General features: G+C 49.7%; 2 protein-coding genes across 10 annotated transcripts in view; one reads left to right on the top strand and one right to left on the bottom strand.

The window, feature by feature from the left end:
- Positions 1–8,994: 8,994 nt before the first annotated feature.
- On the bottom strand, positions 8,995–14,600 carry ING1 (inhibitor of growth family member 1). Its single transcript, XM_010728585.4, has 2 exons — positions 14,459–14,600; positions 8,995–10,636 (listed from the first exon to the last, which is right to left on the bottom strand). Exons 1-2 carry the CDS (start codon positions 14,598–14,600, stop codon positions 9,933–9,935), a joined length of 846 nt encoding a protein of 281 aa, XP_010726887.2. The 3' UTR covers positions 8,995–9,932.
- An 89-nt stretch (positions 14,601–14,689) lies between these two features.
- CARS2 (cysteinyl-tRNA synthetase 2, mitochondrial) overlaps positions 14,690–25,597 on the top strand; it is a 42,677-nt gene continuing 31,769 nt past the window's right edge. For 4 of the 9 annotated variants that reach the window (XR_014880832.1, XR_014880833.1, XM_085215520.1 and 1 more), the window contains exons 1-2: positions 19,747–20,956; positions 21,038–21,088. Coding sequence is in view for 5 of the 9 variants with exons in the window: in XM_085215520.1 (XP_085071646.1) it covers positions 20,769–20,956; positions 21,038–21,088 (239 nt within the window). In the remaining 4 variants the exon portion in view is untranslated. The other 5 variants (XM_085215523.1, XM_019610056.3, XM_085215522.1 and 2 more) reach the window with 5 other exon arrangements.

The raw sequence follows: 25,597 nt of genomic DNA, 5'->3' as shown, positions 1-25,597 counted from the left end.
TGGTCCTGGCTGCTGGTCATGCTGGCCCACTGCTGGTCTTCCATGGCCAGTGCCTTTTGGACCCTCTCCTGTGACCATTTGCCTCCCGAAATAGCTCTCAGAGGAGCCCAACATGTGGTGTAGCCAGCAAAGGTGATGGAAGGAGATGGGGAGGGAGCTGGCCCTGCCTGGCAGCAACTGGCTGTTATGCTGGCTCATGCATCACATGAAACCTTACCCTAAGACAGCTGCAAGAGGAGGAACAGCACAAATGGGAACCTGGAAAGAAAAAGGCAAAGCAGCTCCTTCTGTCTCAGTATGACTTTTCTGATGTGGCAGTGGCAGAAGGAAGCCAGCTCTGGTGAGAGGAGAGCAGGAAGAACAGCAGCACCACGAGCTGGGTTGAGGCACAGAACAGACGAAGCAGCAAAGTGACAGCCCATGTGACATTTCTAGCAGTGTATCTTTTCAAAAAGAAGCTTCTTAAATGGAGAAGGAAGCACAAATATGTCCTCTGGGCCACCATACAACTCAGGAAAACAGCTCACGGGATATCACAGGAGTTCTGTGGCAGGTTCCCAGCTGCTCTGCAGGAAGTAATGTTGCTTGCAAGCAATGCATGGGAACAAGTTTTGGTAGAAAGGGGTGCCTTGAAGGTGCCCAAGGAAGAGGCACCTTTTACCTTACTAAATCATGTTTTTCATGGGAAGAGAGAAATAGGGCTCTCAAAGTAGCCTTTGACAAACTGCTTCACATCAGAAAGAGAACCACTTCACAGTTTCTTTTAAGCAAAACAAGTTAAGCCCTTCTGTCTCTCTCCTTATCCCACCTAGGAGGTGAGCGAGGAGCCGCTTGGAGCTGAGTGCTGGAAAAGGTGATGAAGAGAGAGAGTTTGGCTCTTGTTTAAAAGCACCTGTGCTGAGTACAGCAGCATAGAATTCACCAGGGAGTTGAGGGCTGGCCAGTGACACTGTTAGAGTTGGGTTAAGGGACATAACCTTGGTCAGATCCAGAAATTCCTGGCAGTTTGAGGCACAGTGATTCTCCACTGACTTCTTACACATTCAGTCCCATTCCCCATCTTCCTAGTTTTTCTTCAGCTGATATTGATCTTTTTAAGACGTATAAAGCAAATAATTGTATTTAACAGCCATGGTTGTGAGCATCCAATGAGCTCCTAAAAATCTCAGAATGTGAATCTACAATGTTTACCCTCAGGCAGGAATTCCATTAACAATTTAAGATGTCTGTATGCAACAGAATAGTGAGGGTAATTTTCATCTAGAAGGGATCAATCTAACGGTGTACTCTAGATCTCTGCACATTACAGAGCTGGTTTTCCTCTGAGTAAATTCCAATTTATATACAGGGAGCTATGAAAAATCTCAGCACTTTCTCTCTATGGCTCATTTAGAAAGTTTTCCTTAATCCTGGAAAGAGCCTTCATAACGTGACCCAGGCTTGCACACCTACCACTTACTGGCAGAACACTGTTGGCTTGCCACGTAGGCCTGGAGCTCCTCCAGTGTCAAAGGCCTCAGTGTATGGAAAATTCACCAGGTGTGGTTGGCATAAAACAACAAAAAGCAGCCTGACAGGTGAGGCTGATGGGGGAAAAAACACTTTTAACTGGATTTGTCTGAATGCAGCCTGCCTCAACAAAGATCATTATCGCTAAATAGGCAGAGCCCACTAAACAGTTCTCACACTTGGAAACATGGTTTCTCAATGAAAGGGGAAATTAAACTGGATGCCATCAGAGATCTTCAGATAAACAGAAAAGAGGGCAGTCCAAACCAGCAAATTATCATCAGAGAATAGATTAGTAGATTAGGTAATTTTATTATCTATTAATAGAACATTAATAAGTGTTACATAGTTCTGTAGTTTGCACTTCCATTAGAAGTGTCTGATGTACCTTTCTTGAGGACCTGGCTTTCCTCCTGCTTCCAGCTCTGTCTTCACATGGGCGATGAGGGTCTGCAACTACACCAAACCCTTCCAGCCACCAGAGCTCCCCAGGTGATGCTGAAACACATAAAACCTCCTCAGAAATGTGGGAAGAGCAGGAGGAGGGATGATAAGAAAGGACATGGGGGTCTTGTCGGCTGCAGTCCCTGTGGGAGGTGACAGTCTGGCCGGGCTCTCATGGGAGTTTATAGAATTGTAAGGTCACAGAATATCCTGAGTTGGAAGAGACCCACAGAGATCATCGAGTCCAACTCCTGGTTCAACTCAGAACAACCCAACATTCAAACACTGAGCCTGAGAGCAGAGTTCCTTGAACTCTGGCACTGGGGGCCGTGCCCACAGCCCTGGGCATCCTGTTCCATGCCCACCGCCCTGTGGTGCAGCCCCTTTCCCTAACCCCCAGCTGCCCCTCCCCTGACAGCTCCATGCCGTTCCCTCGGCCCCTGTTGCTGTCACACAGAGCAGGCACTGCATCTAGTGTCTAAAAACAACACTCAGAGCCCAGGATTTTAAAGCATGGCAAGGTGCTTGAGCACAGCAAACTTAAGAGCAAACCATGGAGAGGAGGTACAAGATGGATCTGGTGATCAGGCACAGCTAAGGCCCTTCTGGCTGTGGCATAGTTGTTGGCAGTCTCCAGCAACTTGGAGCCACCCTGGCAACAGAGAGAAACCTGAGCCAGCCCAGAGCTTTAGTCTTGTGCTGCTTGGTCACTGGTAGCTCCAGGAGCTATGGTTGTGCACATACTATCCTGTGACCATGGGGATGAAGGTCTTCTCACACAGTTCTTCTCTACATCATCCTGCTGTACAAAAACTGAGAAGTGTTTTAAAAAGGGCTATCTTGAGTGGATTGTACATTTTTATACCCCACTGTTGACAGGGCCCTCTGTAGAGATGTGAAGACAACCTTAGTAGAAGTGAGAATCAGACTACTTCAACAGCAGCAAGTGGCAATCAGTATTCACTTCATAGCCATGGGCTCCTGGGATGTCACAAACACTGAATGTCTGCCCATTGCTGCTACCACAGAAAGCAGGGGATTGAAAAAAAAAAGCTGCTGATTACAGGTAATGCTGGGAGGAATCCCTCAGGTCACGAATTCCGCATAGCTCAGCCTGACGGATTTTACCAGCAGTGCTTGCTTCAAGTGATCCCACACAAAATTACTGCACTCTTTCAGGCCACGCACCCAGCTCTGAACAACCTTTCAGGCAGTGACATTCTTTCTCCAACTGGATGAAGGAACAAAGCCGTAAACAGGTAGAGGAGAAAATTACTGCTCTGGCAATAGCCTCTCAAGTAACAAAGCTGGTGGGAAGAAGTGAGGCAAAAAAAAAAATCTACCTGTAGTTGGAGATAACAGCTGCCAATAAAAGCTTCAGGCTTCTTTCATTTCAAGGCCCAGGACATTGAGTCTGCATACTGAGAACGATGATATGGAATTGCAGAATGGTTTGAGTTGGAAGAACTTTAAGAATGACCTGGTCCGACCCTCCTATTATGGGCAGGGATACATTCCACCGTATCTGGCTGCACAGGACCCCATCCAACCTGGCCTTGAATGCCTTCAGTGGTGGGGCATCTGAGTAAATAATTTCTTCTTCATATCTAAACCTGTCCTCTTTTAGTGGTATGACCCCGTGTCACACCACTACATGCTCTGGTATGGTTATGGTCTCTCCCCATCTTACCTGTGGGGCCCCTTTATGCATCAGAAAACCTCTATAAAGTCTCCCTGAAGCCTCCTTTTCTCCCAGCTACAGAGTCCCACTTCTATCAGCCTGTCTTCGTAGGAGAGGTGCTCCAGCCATATGATCATCTTCATGGCCCTCCTCTGTACTTTTCCCAATAGCTCTACATCCTTCGTGTGCTGGGGGAATTTGCTCCATGATTTTCCAAGGCAGTAAATTGTGGCTGACCCACATGTAGTTTCCCAGATTGTCCTATTGGATTTTTAAAAATATTATTGTATGTTATTTCCAAACCATGCTACATACAAGTAATCATCTGCATACCTGGCATAGTCCATGTGTAGTCCTTCTACCTCTGTCCTATGGTCTCCTTCTTGATCATCCCAGTTCACCTAAAATTTGAGAGGCACGATGATAACTGCCTATATCTATGTGAAGGGCAATTCCCTTCAGATGTCTGGCTGCTGGGAATCCCAGTTCTTTGTACCTGTTGCAAAAATCAAGACCCGTTCCTGAAAACCTCTGTTGTTGTTCCAGCAACAGTGATCAAGAAAAAGCGACTCTGTAGTTACTGCTATTGCCTTCTCCTGAAAATAAGTATAGAATCTTTCAATCCTCAGTGTGAAAAAAATACTAATGGTTTTTTCATGGAAATTAATATTCATGATGTTTTTTGTAGAAATTCACATAGCTTTGGTTTCACAGTGGGTTGAAGTTGAATGTAATTTCATCTGCTTCTGCTCTGACACAGTGAATGCATCCCTGCCTTGCCTCTGGCTTATGAAGACAAGGTTCTACAGCTTCCCTGGACACCTCTGCAGACATGGATGGTATCACCCAGTCAGCAACATGTCCTGTAAAATACAGTCTGTAGGTGATATGACACCTTGGCAATCCACCTGTAGCAGTTCTTCAACACGCTCCTGCTTGGCATGCCATAGTTCTGGCTTTGCAGGGTATTGCTGCTGTCTGTAGATAATAGCCTCCAGACCTTTTATCAAAACCAGCAGAAGTGCAAAAGTCTCATGTATTTTGTATTTATCTTTTCAGGAAATGTGATGTTCTGTTTCTTTTGAACCTGTTTAGCTATAACTCCTTTAAATATTTTATGGCTCAGAAAGGATTACTTCTAATACAGAAGTCCAGCTGTTTACTTTGCTGTTGTGCTCCATCTCCCACCCCTCACAAGGCCCTCTCTTCCTTGGTAAAGGTTTCTTTGTGTTGATTCTAAAGGCTCAGCACAACAGAGTTCTCATGACATCTTCTGTATCTTGAGATATATGCACGTGTTTGTGTATGTATGACAAAGACTGAGAGTAGTATCAGTAACTCCAGTTTAAAATATACTGCTTTTGCCTTCTTGAAGCTGTCTCCAGTCCAAGCAAAAGAGGTTCAGCAGATAAAAAGCTGAGACAAATTACAAAATAAATCAAATCCTGATAGAGCGTGGAAATCACTGCATCTAAGCAATCATATTTCTGTCCTGTAGCGAAGTATGCCAAAAATGATATTATTGTGATCAAAGTTTTTAGGTAATTGTGACCACAGATTAGAATTGATTAAGGTTCAAGCTGTGCTACATTCATTTCCTTCCAATGGCCGTGTCCTCGGGGGGCACCTACAAACCAAAGCATTAGAACTCAGGGGACCTTTCTGAAAGAGTTACTCATTATCTTTCAGATGTTGAATAAAATCACCTTGTGGAACACGCATCTAACAACTCATCTTTCACTGATACAGCTCTCAATAAATTGTCTGCTCCCAGAGTTGTTGAGGAAGTTATTATGAGAACGGAGCATTTTATTTCAGATGAGACCATGCAAATCTCAAGGAGAGAGAAGGCCGGCAGAAGGATAAAGTCCCCTGATGTATATCTAATAATTAACACAGTGGAACATTCTTTCCCATACTCAGGTAAATCACTTATACACAGTTCACTTGGGTTTCTCATCCTTATCTCCAAGACCTTTTTTTTTTTTTTGCAAGTTTGATTTTTATTTTGGAAAAAAAAAAAAAAGAATCAGTGAAGTGTATGATGTGGGAGTGCAGGATGTATAGCACTGGAGGGACAACAGTCAGTGAAACTGCATTAATTTTCCCACAAAGTGAGAGTGCAAGAGATAATTCCATCTGTCTCCACCAAGTTCTACACTTGAAAGATCCAAGTTTATTTTAAGCATATATATGTGTTTACGTATGCTGAGTTAGCAGCCCCTAGATGTGTTATCTCTTTGGGCCCTACCAGCCAAATGGAGCTGTCTTTGTATCACAATCCCTTTCCCAAAGCAAAAGTGAGGAGCGGAGGTTCAGGCCCAGCTCATCCGGCACGCCTGTGGAGAGCAGACATCTCACCACCATGAAGCCAGCGGTGTCTGCATCTCCTGCAGCTCCAGGGGTCTCCTGCAAGCCTTCTACCCCAGCTGATGGCAGCATATGAAGGCTGAATTATTAAAGTCAGCTGTTGAAAATTAAAAGCAACATCTCTTCCAGCAGAGCTTCCGTAAGGCCCTGTAAAGCTGCCTATAGGGTGACCATGGTCATGGGCTCAAGGAGCAATGTGACACTCACCAACAAGCAGAAGCCCTCCTGCTCTAGCCACCAATTCAGCTCCTCTGGTTCCAATGGGTATGTCAGCTCTTTTTGACTACCACCACCAAAGAACGCTTACCAGGAAATCTAGCCACTCTGAGCTGATGAGAAAACCTCAGTCCTGCCTCTCAGCACTTCACAGAGATGCTTCATCTCTACTGTGCCATTCCTTTTGCTTGCTAGATCTGGGACTTCAGTAATACCTGGGAAAATAAACTAAGAAGCCATGTGTAGTATTATGAGCTCACTTAGTTTTGGTGTTGCACTGAATGCAAGAAATTCTTACCTCTTTCGGACTGTGGCCAGCACAAGCAGCGTTATTTCTAGAGACTGAACTGGCTATGAAGCAAGTGGATGCCCCATCCCTGGGGGCACTCAAGGCCAGGCTGGATGTGGCTCTGGGCAGCCTGGTCTAGTGACTGGTGACTATGCACACTGCAAGGTGGTTGAAACTTGATGATCTTTGAGGTCCTTTTCAACCCAGGCCATTCTATGAGTCTATGTTTCTAAGTCTAACTCAAGCAACAGAATGGATCCCCGTAATATTCACATTTGCTTTGAAACACTCCTGCTACTGTGAACTTCTTCATATCACGCACCATTTACAATATTTTGACAATTCTAAAAGATTAAGTAAAAATACTCTGAAAAGTAAGACCAGTGGAGTAGTCCAATTCAATTGTATTCATTCTGTATGAAGACACAGTTAATAAGCAGCTGTGCTCCATTAGTAAGAAACCTATTTAAACCTAATGATACGCATGGCCAGGGTTGGTGCTGCTTAATGGAGACAGTGCTTAATTGGGAGGCTTTCAGGTGACAGAACGGTTGGAAGTGACGCGTTGCTCTGCCTCATGTTTCAGCCTGACAGAGCCTGTATCTGTCCCACTAGGAGCATTCTGCAGCTGGCACTGTGCATGAAGTGCACCCTCGCTGCCCGCCTTCACCTTCCAGCTGTGCCTTCAGCACCAGCCCTCTCGCAGAACAAATCTGCTCCTCGAGGATGGAGACGACTCAAGTGTGAGGTCTGCTGCCAGCTCCCTCTGCCCAAGTGTTGAAGCTGTGGTTTTCATTAGTCAGAAGGATTTTATCACCAGCTCAAGTGCTCAGTAACACTATCTGGGCTTCCCTGAGACATCTATCCAGATCAGCAGTGGGTACAGCTGCCTGAATGCTTTCAGCGAGAAGTTTAAAAAGTTTAGGATTCCTATTGCTATGACTTCCCCTTCAACAAACAGCTGTGCTGTATTTTATATATTAGAAATTAATGCTGTAATACCGGTAATGCTGTAATACTCAGTTCCTAGAAGTGTGTGTCCCTCCTAATTGAGCCTTCTGCTGGCAGTCACAGTGAGAAATGGTCACCGAGAGCAGCCCCTGAATTGAACTACAGTAAGGAACTGTGCTCACAGATTGAAACCAGACCTCCAAATGGTACAGCGTGGGTCCTGCCAGCTATCAGGATCAAGGTTGTGGATGCCCCATCTCTGGAGGCATTCAAGACCAGGCTGGATGTGGCTCTGGGCAGCCTGGTCTGGTGTTTGGTGACCCTGAACATAGCAGGGTGACTGAAACTAGATGAACATTGTGGTCCTTTTCAACCCAGGCCATTCTATGGTTCTATTATTATGATTATGAAGGCAGCCTTTAATAAGGTCAGTCGTGGAGATGGAAAAGGAGAAGGTTATCAGCAGATAACAGCGATCCTAAAGTGCATTGGGAACAGGAGGTGGGCTGAGTGGTCATTTGAGCAATGCAAAGGTGACAGGGTCTGACAGCCTGTAGTGTCCTGAGCCACGTAGCGTACCTAGTGAGAAATACAACATGATTTTTGCTCATCACCGCGAGTCTGCCTGCCTGCTGGGGAGTATCCATGAGAGGTGAACCAGTGGTGTCTTTCCTGAACATCTTCAGAAAACACTCAGCCTCATCGAATCCTTTATGTCTGCCTGTGTCCAAAGCTCTTTCTCCTTCTTCCAATAGGAAGCTCAGCTCGAATACATAAGGGAAAAAAAGCATTACTTTAGGATTACGGTCTCAGCATCCAGGAAGCAAAACAATTACGGATTTTAAGAGAGCACCGTGTTCCCAAAATCCCAACCCCAGTCTCTCGCACTCTTACACAGCTGCATTCTGACCCCGGTGGATGTCCCAGCCTCTCCGTCCGCGTTTTGCTGCCAGCGCCTTTCCACCGTCGGTCCCTTCTGCACTTACAGCCAAGGCCCGCAGGGGGACGAAGAGCCGAGATCCTGCATAGAGGAAGCGGCGTGACAGCTCCGCCGCAAAGCTGCGGCACAGATCTGGGTACCCACAGCATCGCACCTTTATTACAGCTGATGGATTTTCACGAGAGGTGACCGTGAAAAATAAAAACACCTTCCCCGGCGCAGCTGCAACACTATTTTGAAAACGCTGTAATGCAAAAGAACTTTCTGCCAATAACACAAGCGTGGCATAATTTACATCTACCGTGGAAAGGCATGAAAACAACTGAGCAAGACCAGCTCCGTGCAATTGATTTTCAGATAAATGGCCAGGTCTGGGAGCGACTGCAAGCACAAGAAAGAGTAGCTGGGCAGAAGGTTAAGTGCTGCTTTGACTCTCCAGTGCTCTTGTTAGTCTGTAAAGATTGATTATCAGAACTGTAATTTGGTTACCACTACAATAGTTTCAGGTTTCCTAGCAGCAGCTTGCTGGAGCTGCTAAGGTTAAAGACAAATTATGTTTTTTTAATAAACTCTTGGAATGATCGTTAAACACAATTGGTAAGAAGCAAACTGTCAAAGTTGTTTCATTTATTTCTTAATATCACAGCTGTACAATTTTCATACATACAGCAGGAAATGCACATTAGTTACACAATGGCATTTGGCTGCATTTCCAAGTATAATACATTAAGTGCAATTAAAAATGTACATTTATACAACTTAAACAAATTAAGGATTGCTACACTACTATCGGTGACAGTATAAAGCTTCGTTTATGTTAAGTCATTACTAAACCACTTCCTGGTTAAATATAAAACATATTCAATCATTTTAAAATTGTTTTTGTGGTACTCGGCCAGAATATAAAATATTTGCCGTGTAAAATTTAACCACTGGCTTTTCTTTTCAATAATCCCCTAAGCCTATTAAAATGTTTGCTGTCGAACTGTTATACTGGCACTTTGTAGCAGGAACCAAATTGTACCCTCCTTCAGTTTGACCTTGCACTGCTCATCACTGAAAGAAATGACATGTGTAATATATTGCAGCTTTATTCAGAAACAACCAGAGGGCTCAACTATTTTAACAATTCTGCTCAAATGTAAGTAACATTCTTCCATAAGGAAAAAGAAATTACATTTCAGAAATATTCGTCGTCAACATTTTAATGGTTGCTGTGCTACAAGCACTGGGAGGAAAAAAAAAAAAAAAAAGTTATTTATTTATCTTTTAAGACCCACCTGGATATTTAGTTTGAACTCTTATAACTTTACTTTTGGAATACATTGGTCCACAGACCATATTCTTGTTACAGCTTACCAAATGAAAAACAAAACTGCTCTTATTGCCGTCCCTGTAACAGGAATGGTTCAGTTTTAAACCTCCTTTAAAAATATACATTTTACAATCCTTTCACCTCAACAAAGGTGACACTGACAATAAATACACTGGTTTGGTGGTTTTCTTTTTCTTTTCCACGAAAAGTCTAGAAACTACCTGTTGTAGGCCCTTTCTTTTTTAGATTTCTCCAACGCCTTGTCCATAGTTTTCTCATTTTCTCCTCTACATTTGGGGCAGTACCATTTGCCCTTCGGTTTGTGATTGAGTCCCACGCACGAAAAGTGAAACCACTCAATGGGGCACTCATCATTATCGCATCCTATCATTTCTCCATAAGAGACTTGGTTGCATAAGCAGTATGTTGGCTCGTTAGGATCAATGGGAAGGTCTGGGGGAGAAGCTTCCCGCTCTGCTTTAGCCTTGGATCGTTTCTTCTTCTTGGATGTTTTTGCTTTCTTCTCCTTTGGAGTTCCTGAAGTGATGTCATCGTGGTCGTGATTATTTGAAGCATTTTCTCGATTCTCATTATTTCTTTGCCTCCTTGACCTCTTATTGTTGGGCTTCTCAGATTGAGTGATTGTCTCATTCTTTGACTTATCTTGGCTGGCTTTCCCACTGTTTCCAGTGGTGTCATTAGTCTCTTGGCAAGTCTCAAACAGTTCCACATGGCTGTCCACTTGTCTGGATCTATTCTCAACCAGCTCCACCATTTGACTGACGATTTGGATCTTCTCATCTCCCAGCTCCTGACTCCGAATCAATGCCCTCTGAATGCAGTGCAGCATTCTTCTCTTCTGCACGGCGTCATTCTCTCGTTTGAATTTTTCATAGTAGTCATCCAGGTCCTTCAGAATCTCTGCAAAGAAAAAATAAAACCAGTAAGGATCTCAGATAAAGAGCATGATGAAACAAATCCTTCTTGTACTTTTCATCCCATGCAGCAACACCTTTTTGTAACACACAAAGCTGATCAGCTGAGAGCAGTCCTGCAGAGAAGGACCTGGGGGTCTTGATGGATTAAAAACTTAACATGAGCCAGCAGTGTGCTCTTGCAGCTTGGAAAACAAATGGTATCCTGGGCTCCTTCAGAAGAGGGGTGACCAGCAGAGACAGGGAGATGACTGTCCCTCTCTACTCTGCTCTTGTGAGGCCCCATCTGGAGTACTGTGTCCAAATCTGGAGTCCCCAGTACAAGAAAGACAGAGAGCTGTTGGAGAGGGTCCAGAGGAGAGCCACAAAGATGACCAGGAGACTGGAGTATCTCCCCTATGAAGACAGGCTGAGGGAACTGGGCTTGTTCAGCCTGGAGAAAAGAAGGACGTGGGGTGACCTCATTGCAGCCTTTCAGTACCTGAAGGGAGCCTACAAACAGGAGGAAAGTCAACTCTTTGAAAGCAGGACCAGGGGAAATGGTTTTAAGTTGAAGGAGGGAAGATTTAGGTTGGATGTCAGGGAGAAGTTCTTTACAGAGAGAGTGGTGAGGTGCTGGAACAGGCTGCCCAGAGAGGCTGTGGATGCCCTGTCCCTGGAGGTGTTCAAGGCCAGATTGGATGGGGCCCTGGGCAGCCTGGTCTCGTATTAAATGGGGAGGTTGGAGATTCATGATCCTTGAGGTCCCTTCCAACCCTGGCCATTCTGTGATTCTGTGATCAATGATGAATTCCCTGAAGCTGACATCTGCCCAGGGACTCATGACTCCGGTGGACTGCTTTTGTCCAGTAGGTCCCTCGGGAAGACAATGCAAGTGCCGATTTAAGGAAAAAAAGAAAAAAAGATGAAACAATCTCATGCACTTTGACAATTCTTTTCTTTAAACCCTTATCAATGATTTAAGAAAGTAATAATAATGACAGAAACTATGCACCAAAAGTTCTGACGTCAATTGCCGAATTGAAGGGGGAAGTAATAGAATACTTCCTAGGACATTTTCTGTATAATGACACAGATATTTGTAGCGAATGACTGAGAGTGGGAGAGAGAGAGAGCATAACCAGCACAGAAGTTAGCCAGTGAGTTACTTAATAATCGCTATCTCACTTGACAGCTGATGCAGAAGAACTCCAAATGCACCGAGCAAGGCATTCAGTTACAGCAAGTGCCATCTGATACTGCTCTGTTACTGCTGAGCATATGAGGCCAATTAGACCCCTGATGATGACACAACAACTACAATAACCAAGAAGTCTAGGCTGTTTCAGCCCTGCGTATTCTGCAAACCACCCACAACTTACTTTTCCAAATGCAGAAACATAATTTTCACTAAATATTTACTGTAAGAAAAGAGATAAGAGTTAGGAGGTAATTGTGACAATTTCTAGGGTATACCTACAAACTCACTTTAGGCAGAGCTTTTGGAGTTTTACTGTGGTACTCACACACACTCAGCCATCCTAACTCACGAGGACTTGGCTTCACAGACACCCCTGCCATCGTTCTGCTCACAGCTTTCCTTTTTCCCAGGTGAGTCCATTCTGGCTCGATGAGCAGGATGCACACAGATACGGAATCTGACCCCAACTCACCGAGTGCAAATTATCAACGCATACGCAAACGTCTTTGCTAAAGCTGCTTGGAATATATCCTAACGTGTTTTGTTGTTGCTGGGGGTGGTGTTTTGGTTTAAGAGATCTCGATGCTGTCCACTTCTGTGCTGGCACTGCGGTTTTGCCATCCCTGGGCAAATTGAACAAATCCATTCCGAAGATGCAGCGCTGACACGTGAAGCACACACAGGCTTTATACGGCCCTGTTAGTCACCGGCGTGACTAACGCCGGTACCTCACGCTGTTACCAGCTACCTCCAACAAGGAGCTCGGCTCTCACTACTCCAGCTAACGCTCCGCCCCTCCCGAGCTCAACAAGTCGGGACGTGCAGCACTCGGCAAGCGGCGGAACCCAGCGGCGCTAATTCCCAGCGGCTCAACTCCCCAACGCGTCCGTTCCCAGCGCCGGAGCCGCAGCGGCACTCCGGGATGCACGGCAGTGCCGGCCGCGCCCCGGATGTGACGGAGCAGCTATTGTTCTCCGGCAGGAAACCGGCGGCGGTCCCCCGGTTCGCAGCGCAACAGCCGGAGCAGAGGAAGCGGGGTAGGAGGGACCCGGAGAGGAGCGGAGGCGGCCCTCCCGCCATTCCGCCTATCAGAGTGGGCGACGAGGGAAGCCCGCCCCTGCTGGCGCCCCGTGCCCAATCGGAAGCCGGAAAAAGCAAAGAGTAAAAAAAGCAAAGAGCCAATCACAGCGCGCGGAGCTACGTCGCGCTCGCCCCTCCAGTGCCGCCGCGCCACTCACGAGCGGGAGGAGGCGGGTCCAGCCGCTTCCCCCCTCCCGCGACGCCGCCGGCCTCCGGACGCCCAAGGTTGGCCTGCCCGCTGCTGGCGCTGCAGCCAATCGGAGACCAGAGGCCGGGGCAGGTCGACATATTCAAATCAACGCCACAGAAAAGTTGCTTCTCGAAACGTCACACGGGGGCGGGGCGAAAGGCGGAACGACCCGTCCCGCGGCCCAATCAGCGAGAGGAGGCGAGCCGAGGACGGCCCGTGGGGAAGGCGTCCACCAATCAGCACGTCTGGGGGCGGGGCGAGCGGCGCTATGCTAACGAGGGGTGGTTATAAAAGCCACGCCGACGCCAAATCCCCACCACAGCGCGGAGGCACCCGCTGGTTGTAGGGTTTTGGAGCGCGGCACAACCGCGCCGATTGCCCTGCCCCGCCACTGCCGTCTCCCCACCCGCTGCCCAGCCCCCGCGGAAGTTTCCCCCGTCCCTTTCCCTCCCCAGGGGCCGCCTGGCGACATGCCCGCCGAGCACCGCAGGGCTCGCTCCCCACCTCCCCGGGAGCCGCGAGCAGGGGTCACGGGGGCTGAGCGAGTGGGGTGCTCCCCACCCCGCGCCCTGGCTGTCAGCGCTGCCGGCTACGGCCTCCCCTCCCCCTTCCCTTTCCGAGCGGACACCGGCGAGCGAGTGACAAAGCTACCCCCAGCCTAGCCCGGCCCGGCCCTGCCCTCCCTCCGCCCGTGGGGCAGGGGTACAGCGTGCCCCAAGGGGAGGAGAGGGGTACCCCGGCGCTGGGCACATCCGTGAGCGCGGCCGACCCCCACCCCCCGTACACACACACACACACACACACAGGCATACACACCACGCACCCGCCGGTCCCAGCCCCCCCCCGCCCCGCTCAGCGGGGCCGCCTCACCGGGCTCAGTGAAGAAAGCACACCCTGCCCCCCGCTCTGTTTAACCCCCCTCCGCTCCCGCCCGCCCGCCCCCCCATGGGCCGCCTCTCTCCCCTACTCCAGCCATCATGAATACTGTACATTCCTCTATGTTGTGCTGTAATCTCTCCCTTGCCGTCCGCGCGGCACTTTCCTCCGTAGCCCCGAAGCCTCCCCGCGGCGGCGTAGGGCCCCCCTTTGTGCCCCGCACGCCCCGCTCCCTGCCCCCGCCTTCTCGGCCGGCGATTCGCACGGCGAAGCGGAGTCCTCGCTCCGTACGAGGAGCCGGGGACCTTTTGTTCCGCCCCGTGACAAGAGGCAGCGTTGCGGCTCGGCCCCCCGGCACACGGCTGCCATCCCCGCAGCGCAGGGGGCACGAACAGCCGAGCCCCAGCTGCGGGGAGAAGAAAGGCAGAGACAACCCTCCCCCAGCCCCGCACCGCACACACGCACGCAGGGAGAGCGCTTACCTTGGTATTTGGCGTCGATTTCCCTCATCAAGGAGACATTTCTCTGCAGATCGAAGGGCAGAGACTCGATGGAGTCCAGATAATCCTCCACGTAGTTCACGAGGTGCAGCTGCTCTCCGTTTGCAGGACTCAACATTTTCATCCGGCAAAGAGGAGAGGGAAAAAAAAAAAAAAAAAAAAGGGGGAAAAAAAAAACCCTCCTCCTCCTCCTTCCCCACGCCTCTCTCCGCCGCCGTCCGTGCCCCGTTCCCCCGGCAGCTACATGGGAGCCCGCTGCCAGGCACAGCCGAGCTCGCAGCCCCCGCCGGTCCCTACAGCCCGAGCAGCTGACTGAATGGCTGTCGCGGTGGGGAACTCACGGAGGAGGTGGTAGGAACAATCAGCGGGATTTGTGCGTGCGGAGGGGGGGGGGGAGGAGGAGGAGAAGGAGGAGGGAGGGGGCTCGGGCCAGCCCCTCCGAAACAAGCCGCCAGCAGAATGTGCCCCGCCGGGCGCTGTCAGAGCCGGCCCGCCCCGGCCCGCGTTCCGCCGCCCGAACGCAGCCTCCCCGCCGCCGCACGCCGCGCTCGATCCAACGTGGAGGAGCCGAATCCCAGTTTCAAACACTTGGGAAACACTCAGCCCCGCCACGCACGGCGCATGCGCGGCCCTCCCCGCGCTGTGTACACACACGGACGGACGGACACACGGACGCGGGCACACACACCGCGCGCGCACGCTCCCCTCCCCCGCCCGGAACCGCGGCGGAGCCCGGCACCGCCCCGCGCTCCTCGTCCCTCCTCCTCCTCCGCCCCTTACTCACGTTTGGGGGGAGGAAGGCAGTGTGGGCGCGGGGAGAGGGAGGCGGAGGCTCCGGAGAAGTCGTGCCCGGAGGAGAGCGGCTCCGCCTGGGCGCTGAGGGCACGCGGGGCCGGGGGGGAGCGGGGTGCTTTGGGGCACGGGCGGCGAGGACGAGCCGAGAAGCGGCTCCGGCCGCTCGCCGCCGGGGCGCCGGGGACCACGCGGCGCCGCCGCCCCGCTCCGGGGGCAGGGCCGGGCCCGGCGGAGGGCAGCGCGGCCTCCCGCCTCTCAGCGGGCGGGCGCATCGATCACTCCCGCGGCCGCGCCGGCCAATCGCGCGCTCCCTCGTGGCCCGCCCCGCGGCTGCTCGGCCAATCGGAGCCGGGCGGGAGGGAGGGCGCAGCGGTGACAACACCGCCCTCCCGGGATACCGGAGGGGCGGGAACACGCGCCGAGGGGTGTGGAAGAGGGAAGGGGGAAAAAAAAAAAAAGAAAGGAAAAAAGAGGGGGGCGGAGTGCGCATGCGCAACGCTCGCCCCGCGAGCAGAAAATGGAGCCGCGTTCTGGCGGGGTAGGGCAGGACTATGTTTCCCGGCAGACTTAGTGGCGAGGGATGGGTCAGTGACTGGCGGCAGTATTCTGCTCCTCCCTGGGGCTGAGGTGCTGGCGTACCGCTGCCGTGTTCCACAGCCCTAACGGGCTGAAGCGGCGGAAAGAGCCGGGAGCGAAGCGTTCTCCGGACCGACGCGTCCCCGCCCTCCCCGGCCGAGGCAACTGAAAGAGCCGCGGGTGGCCGCGCGCATCCGGCGCCGCCCCTTCGGGGTGGTGCTCCGAGGTGCAGGGGCTGCACCTCAGTGCTCCCGCCCTGTGAAATGCAGCGGCGCGGGGCCGTGCACGTTGCTCTTCGCTAAATACAGGACGCAGCGCGCTCTTCTCACTGCGCGTGCCGCGGGAAGACGTCACCGCCGCTGCGGAGCGCCTTAATCTCCTTTTTATTTCAGTGGTCACGGCCCGTTGCCAGGACGACGGCCTCGCTGCCGGGAGGAGGGCTTCGGGCGGGCGGGCGCTGAAGGGATGGATGGGGGCGGCTGCGTCTCGGCTCGGAGGGAATGTGCTCCTGTTTACCTGGAATTTCCTCTCGCGGCGTGCCCGCGGTCGCCCGAAGATCTCCGGTTTCTGTTAGGAGAGGCGGGGAGAGTCTGGAAAAACTAACCTGTCTCTCGCGAAGCAAAACAAACGCTCGCCGTCTTATTTTCTTAAAAAGTCACCGGCAATCCCCTAATTGAGGGGACTGACTCATGGCTTCTAAGCCCAGACCTGCTGGTGCGGTTGTGCGTTAGGCGCTGCCGTTCTGCTGACTGTCGTATGGGGCACGGGAAGGGCCTCCGCGCCCGCCCGGCAGTTCTGCGGCTGAGGTCGGCGTAGTGCCCGAGGATTGTGTTTCTGAGGTGTCTGTGAGGACTGCAGCCCGCGTACCCCTTCCTGCTGGCAGCCCTGCCCCGGCAGAGGTCGGAGCTGGGTGGTCTTAAGGTCCCTCCCAACCCAAGCGCGCTATGATTCTATTATTTCACAGGGTGGCTTCTTGTTTCCTGAAGATACGTTTAAGTTCTCGGTTCTTCCCCTGGTTTTCTGTTTCTGTGGATTGCTGTGCTTGCTGAAGCAGACGTTGCTCATCTGAGCTCTTACGTAAGTTACTATGAGTACTACAGCATCCAGGCAGCGCTCCAAGCTGGCGTTCCTGGCCCCGCGCGTTCTGAGTTACAGCGGCATTGAGAGAGTTGTGCAGTGGCAGCAGCAGCCTGCAGGCACCACAACTGAATCGCTGGCTCCACCTGGGCAGTCGCAGACTCCTTCGCTCTTGCCTTGAAGAAGCTGACTGCTGTCAGCGATTAAAGATGGTTAACAGACCCCGGTAGCATGAGAACCAGAGCTGATAGCTGTAATGTGGTAGAAACCAGACGTTTAACAAAAATATAGGTGAATCCCAGGGAGAGCCATTCTTACAAGAAAGGCCACAGCCATCCTAGACACACAGGAGTAATTATACATAGGGAGCTCTGAAAGTAATGTCTCCTGTTTATTTCCATGGAAACTACAACAGGTGCAAAGAGCACAATAATGCTATTTGATAGAGCAAATACTCAGCTACAAATCACCATCTGATTTTTAACAATCACCACTGTTAGCTGTGCACTTTTGCCATACAAGTAAGAAATCAGTTCATAAAAGTACCTGTTAATTTGCTAAATGAGAAATTCTATTCCTTGTTATAGGGAGGTGTAACTTCCAAGTGTAGCTCTGGCCTGCCAAGCTTCAGTGATGTGCTCAAAAGCAGATGGGCGGTGGATGCATTGAGGATGGAGAACTGTCACCTGCTGCAGGGGTGCTGTTTGCTCAGTCTTCTTCCATTTGCCCTTTGGTGTGGGCCAGAAGAGTGACAGAAAAAGCATTGCTGAGCTTTGCGCCAGTCTTGCAGCAAGGGTAGGGCTGAGTTCTGAGTGTTTGGTAACTCCTTTCACAGTTCCTTATCTACATTTTACATTGGGCCTTTTCCCTCTGAACTGAAGTAGGAAGATGAGATGGAAGACTTTGGAGTTTCAGTTCGTTATTAGAGGCTCACTCCTTACAGTGACAGAGCAAACACAAGCGTGGGGAATAACTGCCGTGTGTCAGAGAAGTAAGGGAGTTGTGGGCTTTTGTGTTCTTCCTATTTTCTGTGCTTCATGGGAGGATGGTGTATCTAACGCTCCTCCTCCTGTTCCCAAGCTCCTCTGCTCTGATTGTACGAAGGCTTTTCCTATTTAGAAACCCAATTTTAAGTTTTTTTTGGAAGTTTATTGGAGCCGTGGAGCCTTGCTGAACTCTTTGCAAGGAGAATCAGAGGAACCTGTAACCACATCAACAGCTCATACAGCTACCGTGTAACATACTTTGTGTATATAATATATGATTCATGTAACATGAATATTCCAGAAATTGTCTCCAGCTCATCAGCATAGCATTCTGACTTCTTAATATAAGCAGCATAAAATTCCAAACATTCAAACATAAATGCAGATATTGAGGATATATAAGGACTTCTACTTTTTTTCTCTGCCTTAGTTGAGTATTACTGCATGAAATACTGTGCAATTGCTACAGCTGTGTCCCTATTTATTAGAAAACAGTGTCTTCTGATCATTGGTCATCATACTTCATAGGCACAGACAACTCAGATGAATTATTCCTTCTGATGAACTGCTGTTTTTTCTCCATTTAATAGCTTTATCTCTCTCTTCTACAGTTACATACAGGTAGTTTTTGTTGTTTCATTTCTCTTTGTCCATTTTTTTAGGAGACTGAATTCATACTCACATTGGAGATTATAATGGCATTTTACAACTCTATTACTTTTGCTTACAGCTGAAGGTTTGGAAACAAAACAGCAGAAGTTTAACATGCAAGATGAGCAGGGTTGAGTTTTGCAAGCACTAAGACCAACAGAGAAGTCACACTTCAGACTGTCATCCAATAGGCGCTGTCTGTGCACTGGGCAGCGTGCACCATTTACAGCTGTTTGGAACAGAGATATCTGCTTGTGTCAACAAGTGGTGTGGGATTAATGGAACTGTAACATTTGGGTCACTGAGTCAGTCTCTCTGCTGCTTCCCAGGAAGAACTGACCTAACCTAGGCCTTTTGTTCTTTAAAAAGTATTGTAATAGAAGAACAAGGATTAAGCCCTGCTTAAGAAGAAAGGTATTTCACTGGATACAGCTGCTCATCTCTTTGCTTGCCCTGGGACTGTCAGTCTCACTGCCTCACATGTGTTTTCTGGCTGCTGCCATTCACATCTGCTGTGCTTTGTGAGCTTAAACAGCACTGCATGAAGGGTGCCATGCAAATTCTGACTACAACCAGTGACAGTGTGCTGCAAGGCCAGGGCAGAAGAAAATTCAGATACAACATGGATCAAGGAGCTCCAGAATCCCACCATGATTTCCAGAGATGTACCTAAGCAGCTGGAAACATCAGACAGACACTGATCTGGCCTCTGGCTGAGCTGATACACGCTCTTGGGACATGGTGACCGCAGTTTACTACAGAGCTCTAAGAAGCTCAGCCCACTGCAGTGGATTTAACTCATCTTCCCCTATGGTTTGTAGTTTGTCTTCACAGCCTTTTTCCCCCCTTTATCTTTTCAGGATCAGTTTCCTCACCAGGTTCCTGGGCTAGAATCATTCTAGAAGGGCCACAGATATCAGCAATGTATTCCTGTGAACATGCCAGTGAAACACGCGTTATTTAGTATTGATTTGGCGGTCTGAAAGTGCTCGGCACTGTACTGAACAAAGCAGACAACGGAGTTAATGGCAACTCCTAACAAGATGTGCTGAACGGTGAAGACATCTAAACCAGCTTGCTATGGAAACTGAAATAACGGGCTTGTGAAGCTGCTTGTGAAACGTACTAAGCAAACATTTACAAGGTTCCTTCAAGCTTCATCCTCCAAGTTGCAAAACAGTAAGATAGCTTTCTTATTTGATTAAGAAGTTAGGATTGTTCAATGGGAAGTGTTACGGAAAGCAGCTGCGTATTAAGAAGAGAAAGCGTTTGTTCGTGGTAGAGCTCTATATCTGATGTTGTGTAACTAAGTGAGGTATAGGCAGACTGTATGAAGGGAGAAATTACTATGATAATAAAAAAATCATAGAATACTCTGAGTTGTAAGGAAGGTACAAGAATCGCTGTATCCAACTCCTGGCTCCACACAGGGCCACCCAGCAATCAGACCACATTGTGAGAGAGGTATCCATACACCCCTTGAATTCCAGCACTGGGGACCGTGTCCACAGCCCAGGGCATCCTGTTCCCTCGTGCCGTTCCCTCGGGAAAGCTGAATGCTGTTGTTAAACACGAGGAACGCCCATGAAAGAAGTCCCCGACAGATTCAAGAGGACACGATGTCTGTGAGGCAGGCAGCTCACCAGAGCCAGTGCCCAGCGTGTCCATCCTGGCGGGCCCCTCAGGACGCTTCAGCAGGCAGCACCGCGGGCTGCAGCAGGTGGGATAACCAGCTTCTAGGCTCAGCATAGACCGCCAGGACTCCTCCTGAAAGCGGCAGCAGCCTAAGCAGCTCAGAGGCTGGAGAGCGGCAGGCAAAATACGGCGAACAGTTGCGAAGTTCTCCCTTGTTTCCCTGGTACCTGCGCGGTTAAAACAAGCAGTAGCTTAAAAAGACTTCTAGCAACCGCGCGTGCGTTCCATCGAACTTTTATATACTCCGGTTCCACACTTCAGAACTTCCAGAGCGGATCCGGGCGGTGTAACCCCAGCTTCCTCTCAGCGCTCCGACCCAAGAAGGCCGACAGCGGGACCGCCCCGGGAGGCGCGGCGCCGCGGGCCCCTCCTCTTCCTGCGGCGCGGCTGTAGCTACCCCGCTCGCCGCCTGTCTCTCTGCACAAGCGGCGCGGCTGTGGCGGCTGGCTGTTTGTCTCCGTTTTCTCTCGTCCCCTCCCTCCTCTCGGAGAGGCGGGGCAGGCGGTGCGGCCATGCTGCTCGCCACGGCGGTCCGACGGTGCCGGGCCGGCGGCGTCGTGGCGCGGCGTTGGCGGAGCGGGGAGGCGCGGCGGAGGGAGTGGGTGCCGCCGGCGGGCCGGGCGTGCGGCGTGGTGGCGTACAACAGCCGGAGCCGCAGCAAAGAGCCGCTGGTGCTGGCCAAGGACGGCGTGGCCACCTGGTAACGGGGCGCCCGGGGGCTGCGGGGTGCCGCCTTCGGCCCGGCGCGGGGTGACGGGCGCGGTGTGTGCTCTCTCGGCAGGTACAGCTGCGGGCCCACCGTGTACGACCACGCGCACCTCGGGCACGCCTGGTGAGTGCGGGTATCGTGGGCGGGTAGTAGAGGAGACCCTCCCTTTGTGTCGGTGTGATTTTGGCGGAGTGGGTTGTTCCAAGTCTCGATATGGCAGCTGTTAGTTCTTTCATCTTTGTCTTACTCTCTTCTGCTAGTGCTGCTTGGGCGCGTGTGATGCTGCTTTAACGGGTGAATCACTAACGAAACTTTGTTCTGAAGAAGGAGAGCTTGCATAGCAGGACAATGGAGCAGCTAAGACTCATTGAATCACTCAGGTTGGAAAAGACCTTAAAGATCATCGAGTCCAACCACAACCTAACCATACTACCCTAACTCTAACAACCCTCTGCTAAATCATGTCCCTGAGCACCACATCCAAATGGATTTTAAACACATCCAGGGATGGTGACTCAACCACCTCCTTGGGGAGCCTATTCATTTAGCAGGGCAGAGGACTGCACCTTTTGGTCTCACATCATTCTGCATCTCTTGAGTGTTGATTTTGGTCGGCGGTTCTCCGTCTTATTCTGATTGAAAGGAAGCCCTGCACGCTCTGGTTGCTCTCATACCCATATCTTTTTATGCTGTGCCCAAACAACCACTTCCAAGCTTCAGTTAGTGTTGTATGAAAGAACAGCTGGGGCTGAGTGTCACACCCAGAGCAGTGTGTAATGCAGATAAGCAGCAGCATTACCATTCTGTTGCTGCTTCTTTAGTGCCTTCACAGGTTGTTTCCTATGATAGAGTGAGATGCCTGCACTGAAGATCATCCTCTTTTTTGATCAGGTGAACCATTCAGTGAGAGAGGCATTAACTGTTCCTTCCAGTGTCTGCAGTCATGTGTATGTCAGTTTTGGCGTTTTGTTGCTCAGCTGCTTTCTTCTGGATGACAGAACATACTTTATTATTATTACTATTATTATTGCTGCTATTGTTATTATCAGAGGGGCAGCTCTGCTCTCTGTGACAGCAACAGGGCACAAGGGAACAGCATGGAGCTGTCAGGGGATGGGCAGCTGGGGGTTAGGAAAGTGTTCTTCACCAGAGGATGGTGGGCATGGAACAGGCTGCCCAGGGCAGTGGGCACGATTCCAAGCTGCCAGAGTTCAAGGGGTGTTTGGACACTGCTCTCAGCCATGTGGTCTGATTGTTGGGTGGTTCTATGTGAAGCCAGACTTGATGATCCTTGTGGATTCCTTACAACTCAGAATATTCTATGATTCTATATTGTATTTTTAGGGTTACAGATAGGCTAGGCCCATCTGTAGAGCTGTAAAGATATTGCTTTGGTTGGCACAGCTGAGAGGAATGCTGCTGCTGGGAGTCTACAGGCCAGAAGCACACTGGGAATAAATATAAAGTCAAGTGGAGTGATATCTCTTGCTGTGGTGTCCTTCCTATAGAAGTCCCTCATTGTGCTGCATCTTTGCAGCATCTGATCTCAAGAATTCTAAAAGTGAAGGCATGATGTCATCTGGACTTCTGCAAGGCCTTTGACAAGGTCCCCTCCACATCCTTATTTCTAAATTGGAGAGAAATCGATTTGAAAAGTGAACTACTTGATGAATAAGGAATTGGTTGGAAGATTACAGCCAGGGGATTGTGGTCAATGGCTCTATTTCTGGGTTGAGACTGGTAACAAACAGTGTTCTCCAGGAGTCTGTCCTGGGTCTGATACTGTTTAACATCTCTATCAGTGACATAGATGATGGGATCAAGCGCACCATCGGCAAGTGTGCTGATCACACTGAGCTGAGCTGTGCAGTTGATACAGCAGAAGGAAGGGATGCCATCCAGAAGGAACTTGATAAACTCGAAAGATGGGCCCTTGTGAACCTAATGAGGTTTAACAAAGCAAAGTGCAAGGTTTTGCACTTGGGTCGAGGTAATCCCACATATGCATACAAGCTGGGAGAAGAACTCCTTAAGAGTAGCCCTGCTGAGGAGAACTTAAAGGTTGTGGTTGATGAAAAAGTGAACATGAGCCGGCAGTGTGTGCTTGCAGCCCAGAAGGCCAATGGTGTTCTGGGTTTTATCAGAAGAGGAGTGGCCAACAGGGACAGGGAGGTGATTGTCCTCATGAGGCCTCAGCTTTGGGAATACCCCAAGTCTGGGACCCCCAACACAGGAAAGATGTGGAGCTTTTGTAGAGGGTCCAGAGGAGGGTCACGAGGATGATCCAAGGGCTGGAGCACCTCTCCTGTGAAGGCAGGCTGAAGGAACTGGGCTTGTTCAGCCTGGAAAAGAGAAGGCTGAAGGGAGACCTCATTGTGACCTTCCAATTTTTAAAGGAAGTTTATGAACAAGAGGGAAATAAACTTTTTACACATGTAGACAGTGATAGGACAAGGGGGAATGGTTTTTAAACTAAAGGGAGATTTAGATTAGATGTCAGGAGGAAGTTCTTTACTGAGAGTGGTGAGGTGCTACAACAGGTTTTCCAGAGAGACTGTGGGTGCCCCATCCCTGGAAGTGTTTAAGGCCAGATTGGATGGAGGAGCCCTGGGCAATCTGATCTAGTACTTGGTCGAATGGCTGGCAGCCTTGCCTGTGGCAGGGGGTTGGAAGTCGATAATCCTTGAGGTGCCTTCCAACCATTGCCGTTGTATGATTCTATGATAAATCCTGCATGCACTGGTATGGCACCTCTAAAAAATTATAGGAAATTGAAAGGGGCCTGTAAGGTCGTTTAGTCCAATTGATCAGGGTGCTCAGAGCTCCCTTTGGCCTGACCTAGAGTGTCTCCAGGGATAGGGTATCCACTACATTTCTGGGCAACCAGTGCCTCACCGCCCTTACTGTGAAAAAACTTACTTATGTCCCCTCTTTTATTTTGAAACTGTTTCCTTATGTCCTGTCATAACAGATCCCACTAAAGAGTCTGTCCTTTACTTTCTTTTGCCTCCCTTTAGATACTGAAAGTCCACCATTACATCTTCCTGGAGCCTTTTCTTCCCCAGCTCTCTCAGCCTGTCCTCATAGGGAAGGTGTTCCATCCCTTGGATCATTTTTGTGGCCTTCCTCTGCACACACTCCAGCGGGTCTCCACATCTGTCCTGTATTGAACTTCACATCTGAATGCAGTATTCCAGGTGAAGTCTCACCAATGCAGAGTAGAGATGCAGGATCAACTCCCTCAACCTGCTCAGCATGCTGCTTCTGATGCAGCCCATGGTATAGTTAGCTTTCTGGGCTGCTGGAGCACCTACTTCACTTGAACTGCTTTCTTCTTTGCAGTTTGATGCTGAAGTTGTAGGGAGCCTGCTTTCTGAGATTTGCTTTGGCTATTGCAGTGCTTCTTCCATCGATTAAGTTAGAAGATCAGAGGGGAGAAAACAGCTCAGAGATTGCATATGCTCTGGAAATTAAATCTGCAGCACTGTTAAATCTGATTTTAAGCTTTTTGATGCTGCTATTGTCCCTTTGAAAGGGATCCAAAGAATAATTTAATATTCTTCTGGAACAGTGTCATGACATGAGATGAATATTGCTCCCAGTGAGCTGGTATTCATTAATACCAGCTGTCTCCCTGGTAGCATGTGGCACATTCCAAAAGGCCTTTTTCTGATATGGACACAGTGCATACAACATCAGAAATGTATTTTTCTTCTTTAAGATACTGCACACTGAAATCATCACAGAGTTGTTTGGCTTGGAAGGGACCTTAAAAGACCATCCAGTTCCAACCCCTTGCCATGAGCAGGGACACCTTGCCATCCAACTCTATGGCTTGAACACCTCTGGGGATGGAGCATCCACAGCTTCCCTGTATAGCCTGTTCTGTGCCTCATAACCCTAGCCTTAGAGAGTTTCTTCCTTGTATCTAATCTAAACCTACTCTGTTAATTTAAAGCTACTACTCCTTGTCCTATCATTACACTCCCTGATGCTCCTTCCCGTCTTTCCTGTAGGCCTTTCCTGGAAGGCTGCAGCGAAGTCTCCCTGGGGTCTTCTTCAGGCTGATCAACCCCAGCTCCCTCAACCTCTCTTTGTAGGAGAGGTGGTGCAGCCCTCTGATCATCTTTTTTGCCCTCCTCTGGACCCACTCCAAAAGCTCTGTTTCTCTTAGTGCTAACTGATATCTGCAGCTGAGGAAAAGGGTACAGATCCACTGATGGTGTTCTCCTACATGTATTTGCTTTGACAGATTCTGTGGGTGCATCCCGGCCAGGGCAGTGGGTACCATGGAGAGCTGCAGCTCTTGAGGTTTCCTTTACTCCGTCCTGCAGGTGCAGTGCACTCGGCCTTCTTCAAAGCCAGAGGAGGCTGAGATTTCTCCTGGTCTCGCAGAATGGACTGAGAGTCTGCAGTCACCTTTTCTTATTTCTCACAGAAGCTGGGCTTTACCCAGTTGAAGCGTGTTTTGAGAATTCAGAGTGCAGAGCCCATGACAACAGAAGGCACTTGTATGTGGGTCTGTCTGTCCACACTGAATGTTCAGTGTTGTCATGTAGAGCCTGGAAAAACAAAATAACCCCCCAGAGCAACTCTTCTTTGCTGTCAGAAAAAGATCTGTGGTGTTGTGTT

Source organism: Meleagris gallopavo, chromosome 1 (genome assembly GCF_905368555.1).
Source record: "Meleagris gallopavo chromosome 1, MGAL_WU_HG_1.1, whole genome shotgun sequence".
NCBI classification, from domain to species: domain Eukaryota; kingdom Metazoa; phylum Chordata; class Aves; order Galliformes; family Phasianidae; genus Meleagris; species Meleagris gallopavo.
The sequence above is the reverse complement of the archived record's forward strand: the minus strand, read 5'-3'. Positions and strand labels throughout refer to the sequence as shown.

Bases quoted from the DNA above. Each gene is read 5' to 3' on its own strand.
- ING1 (XM_010728585.4), bottom strand. From the start codon at position 14,600: ATGAAAATGTTGAGTCCTGCAAACGGAGAGCAGCTGCACCTCGTGAAC. The intron at 10,637-14,458 runs GTAAGCGCTCTC...TTTTCTTTGCAG, and splicing joins AATCGACGCCAAATACCAAG to AGATTCTGAAGGACCTGGAT.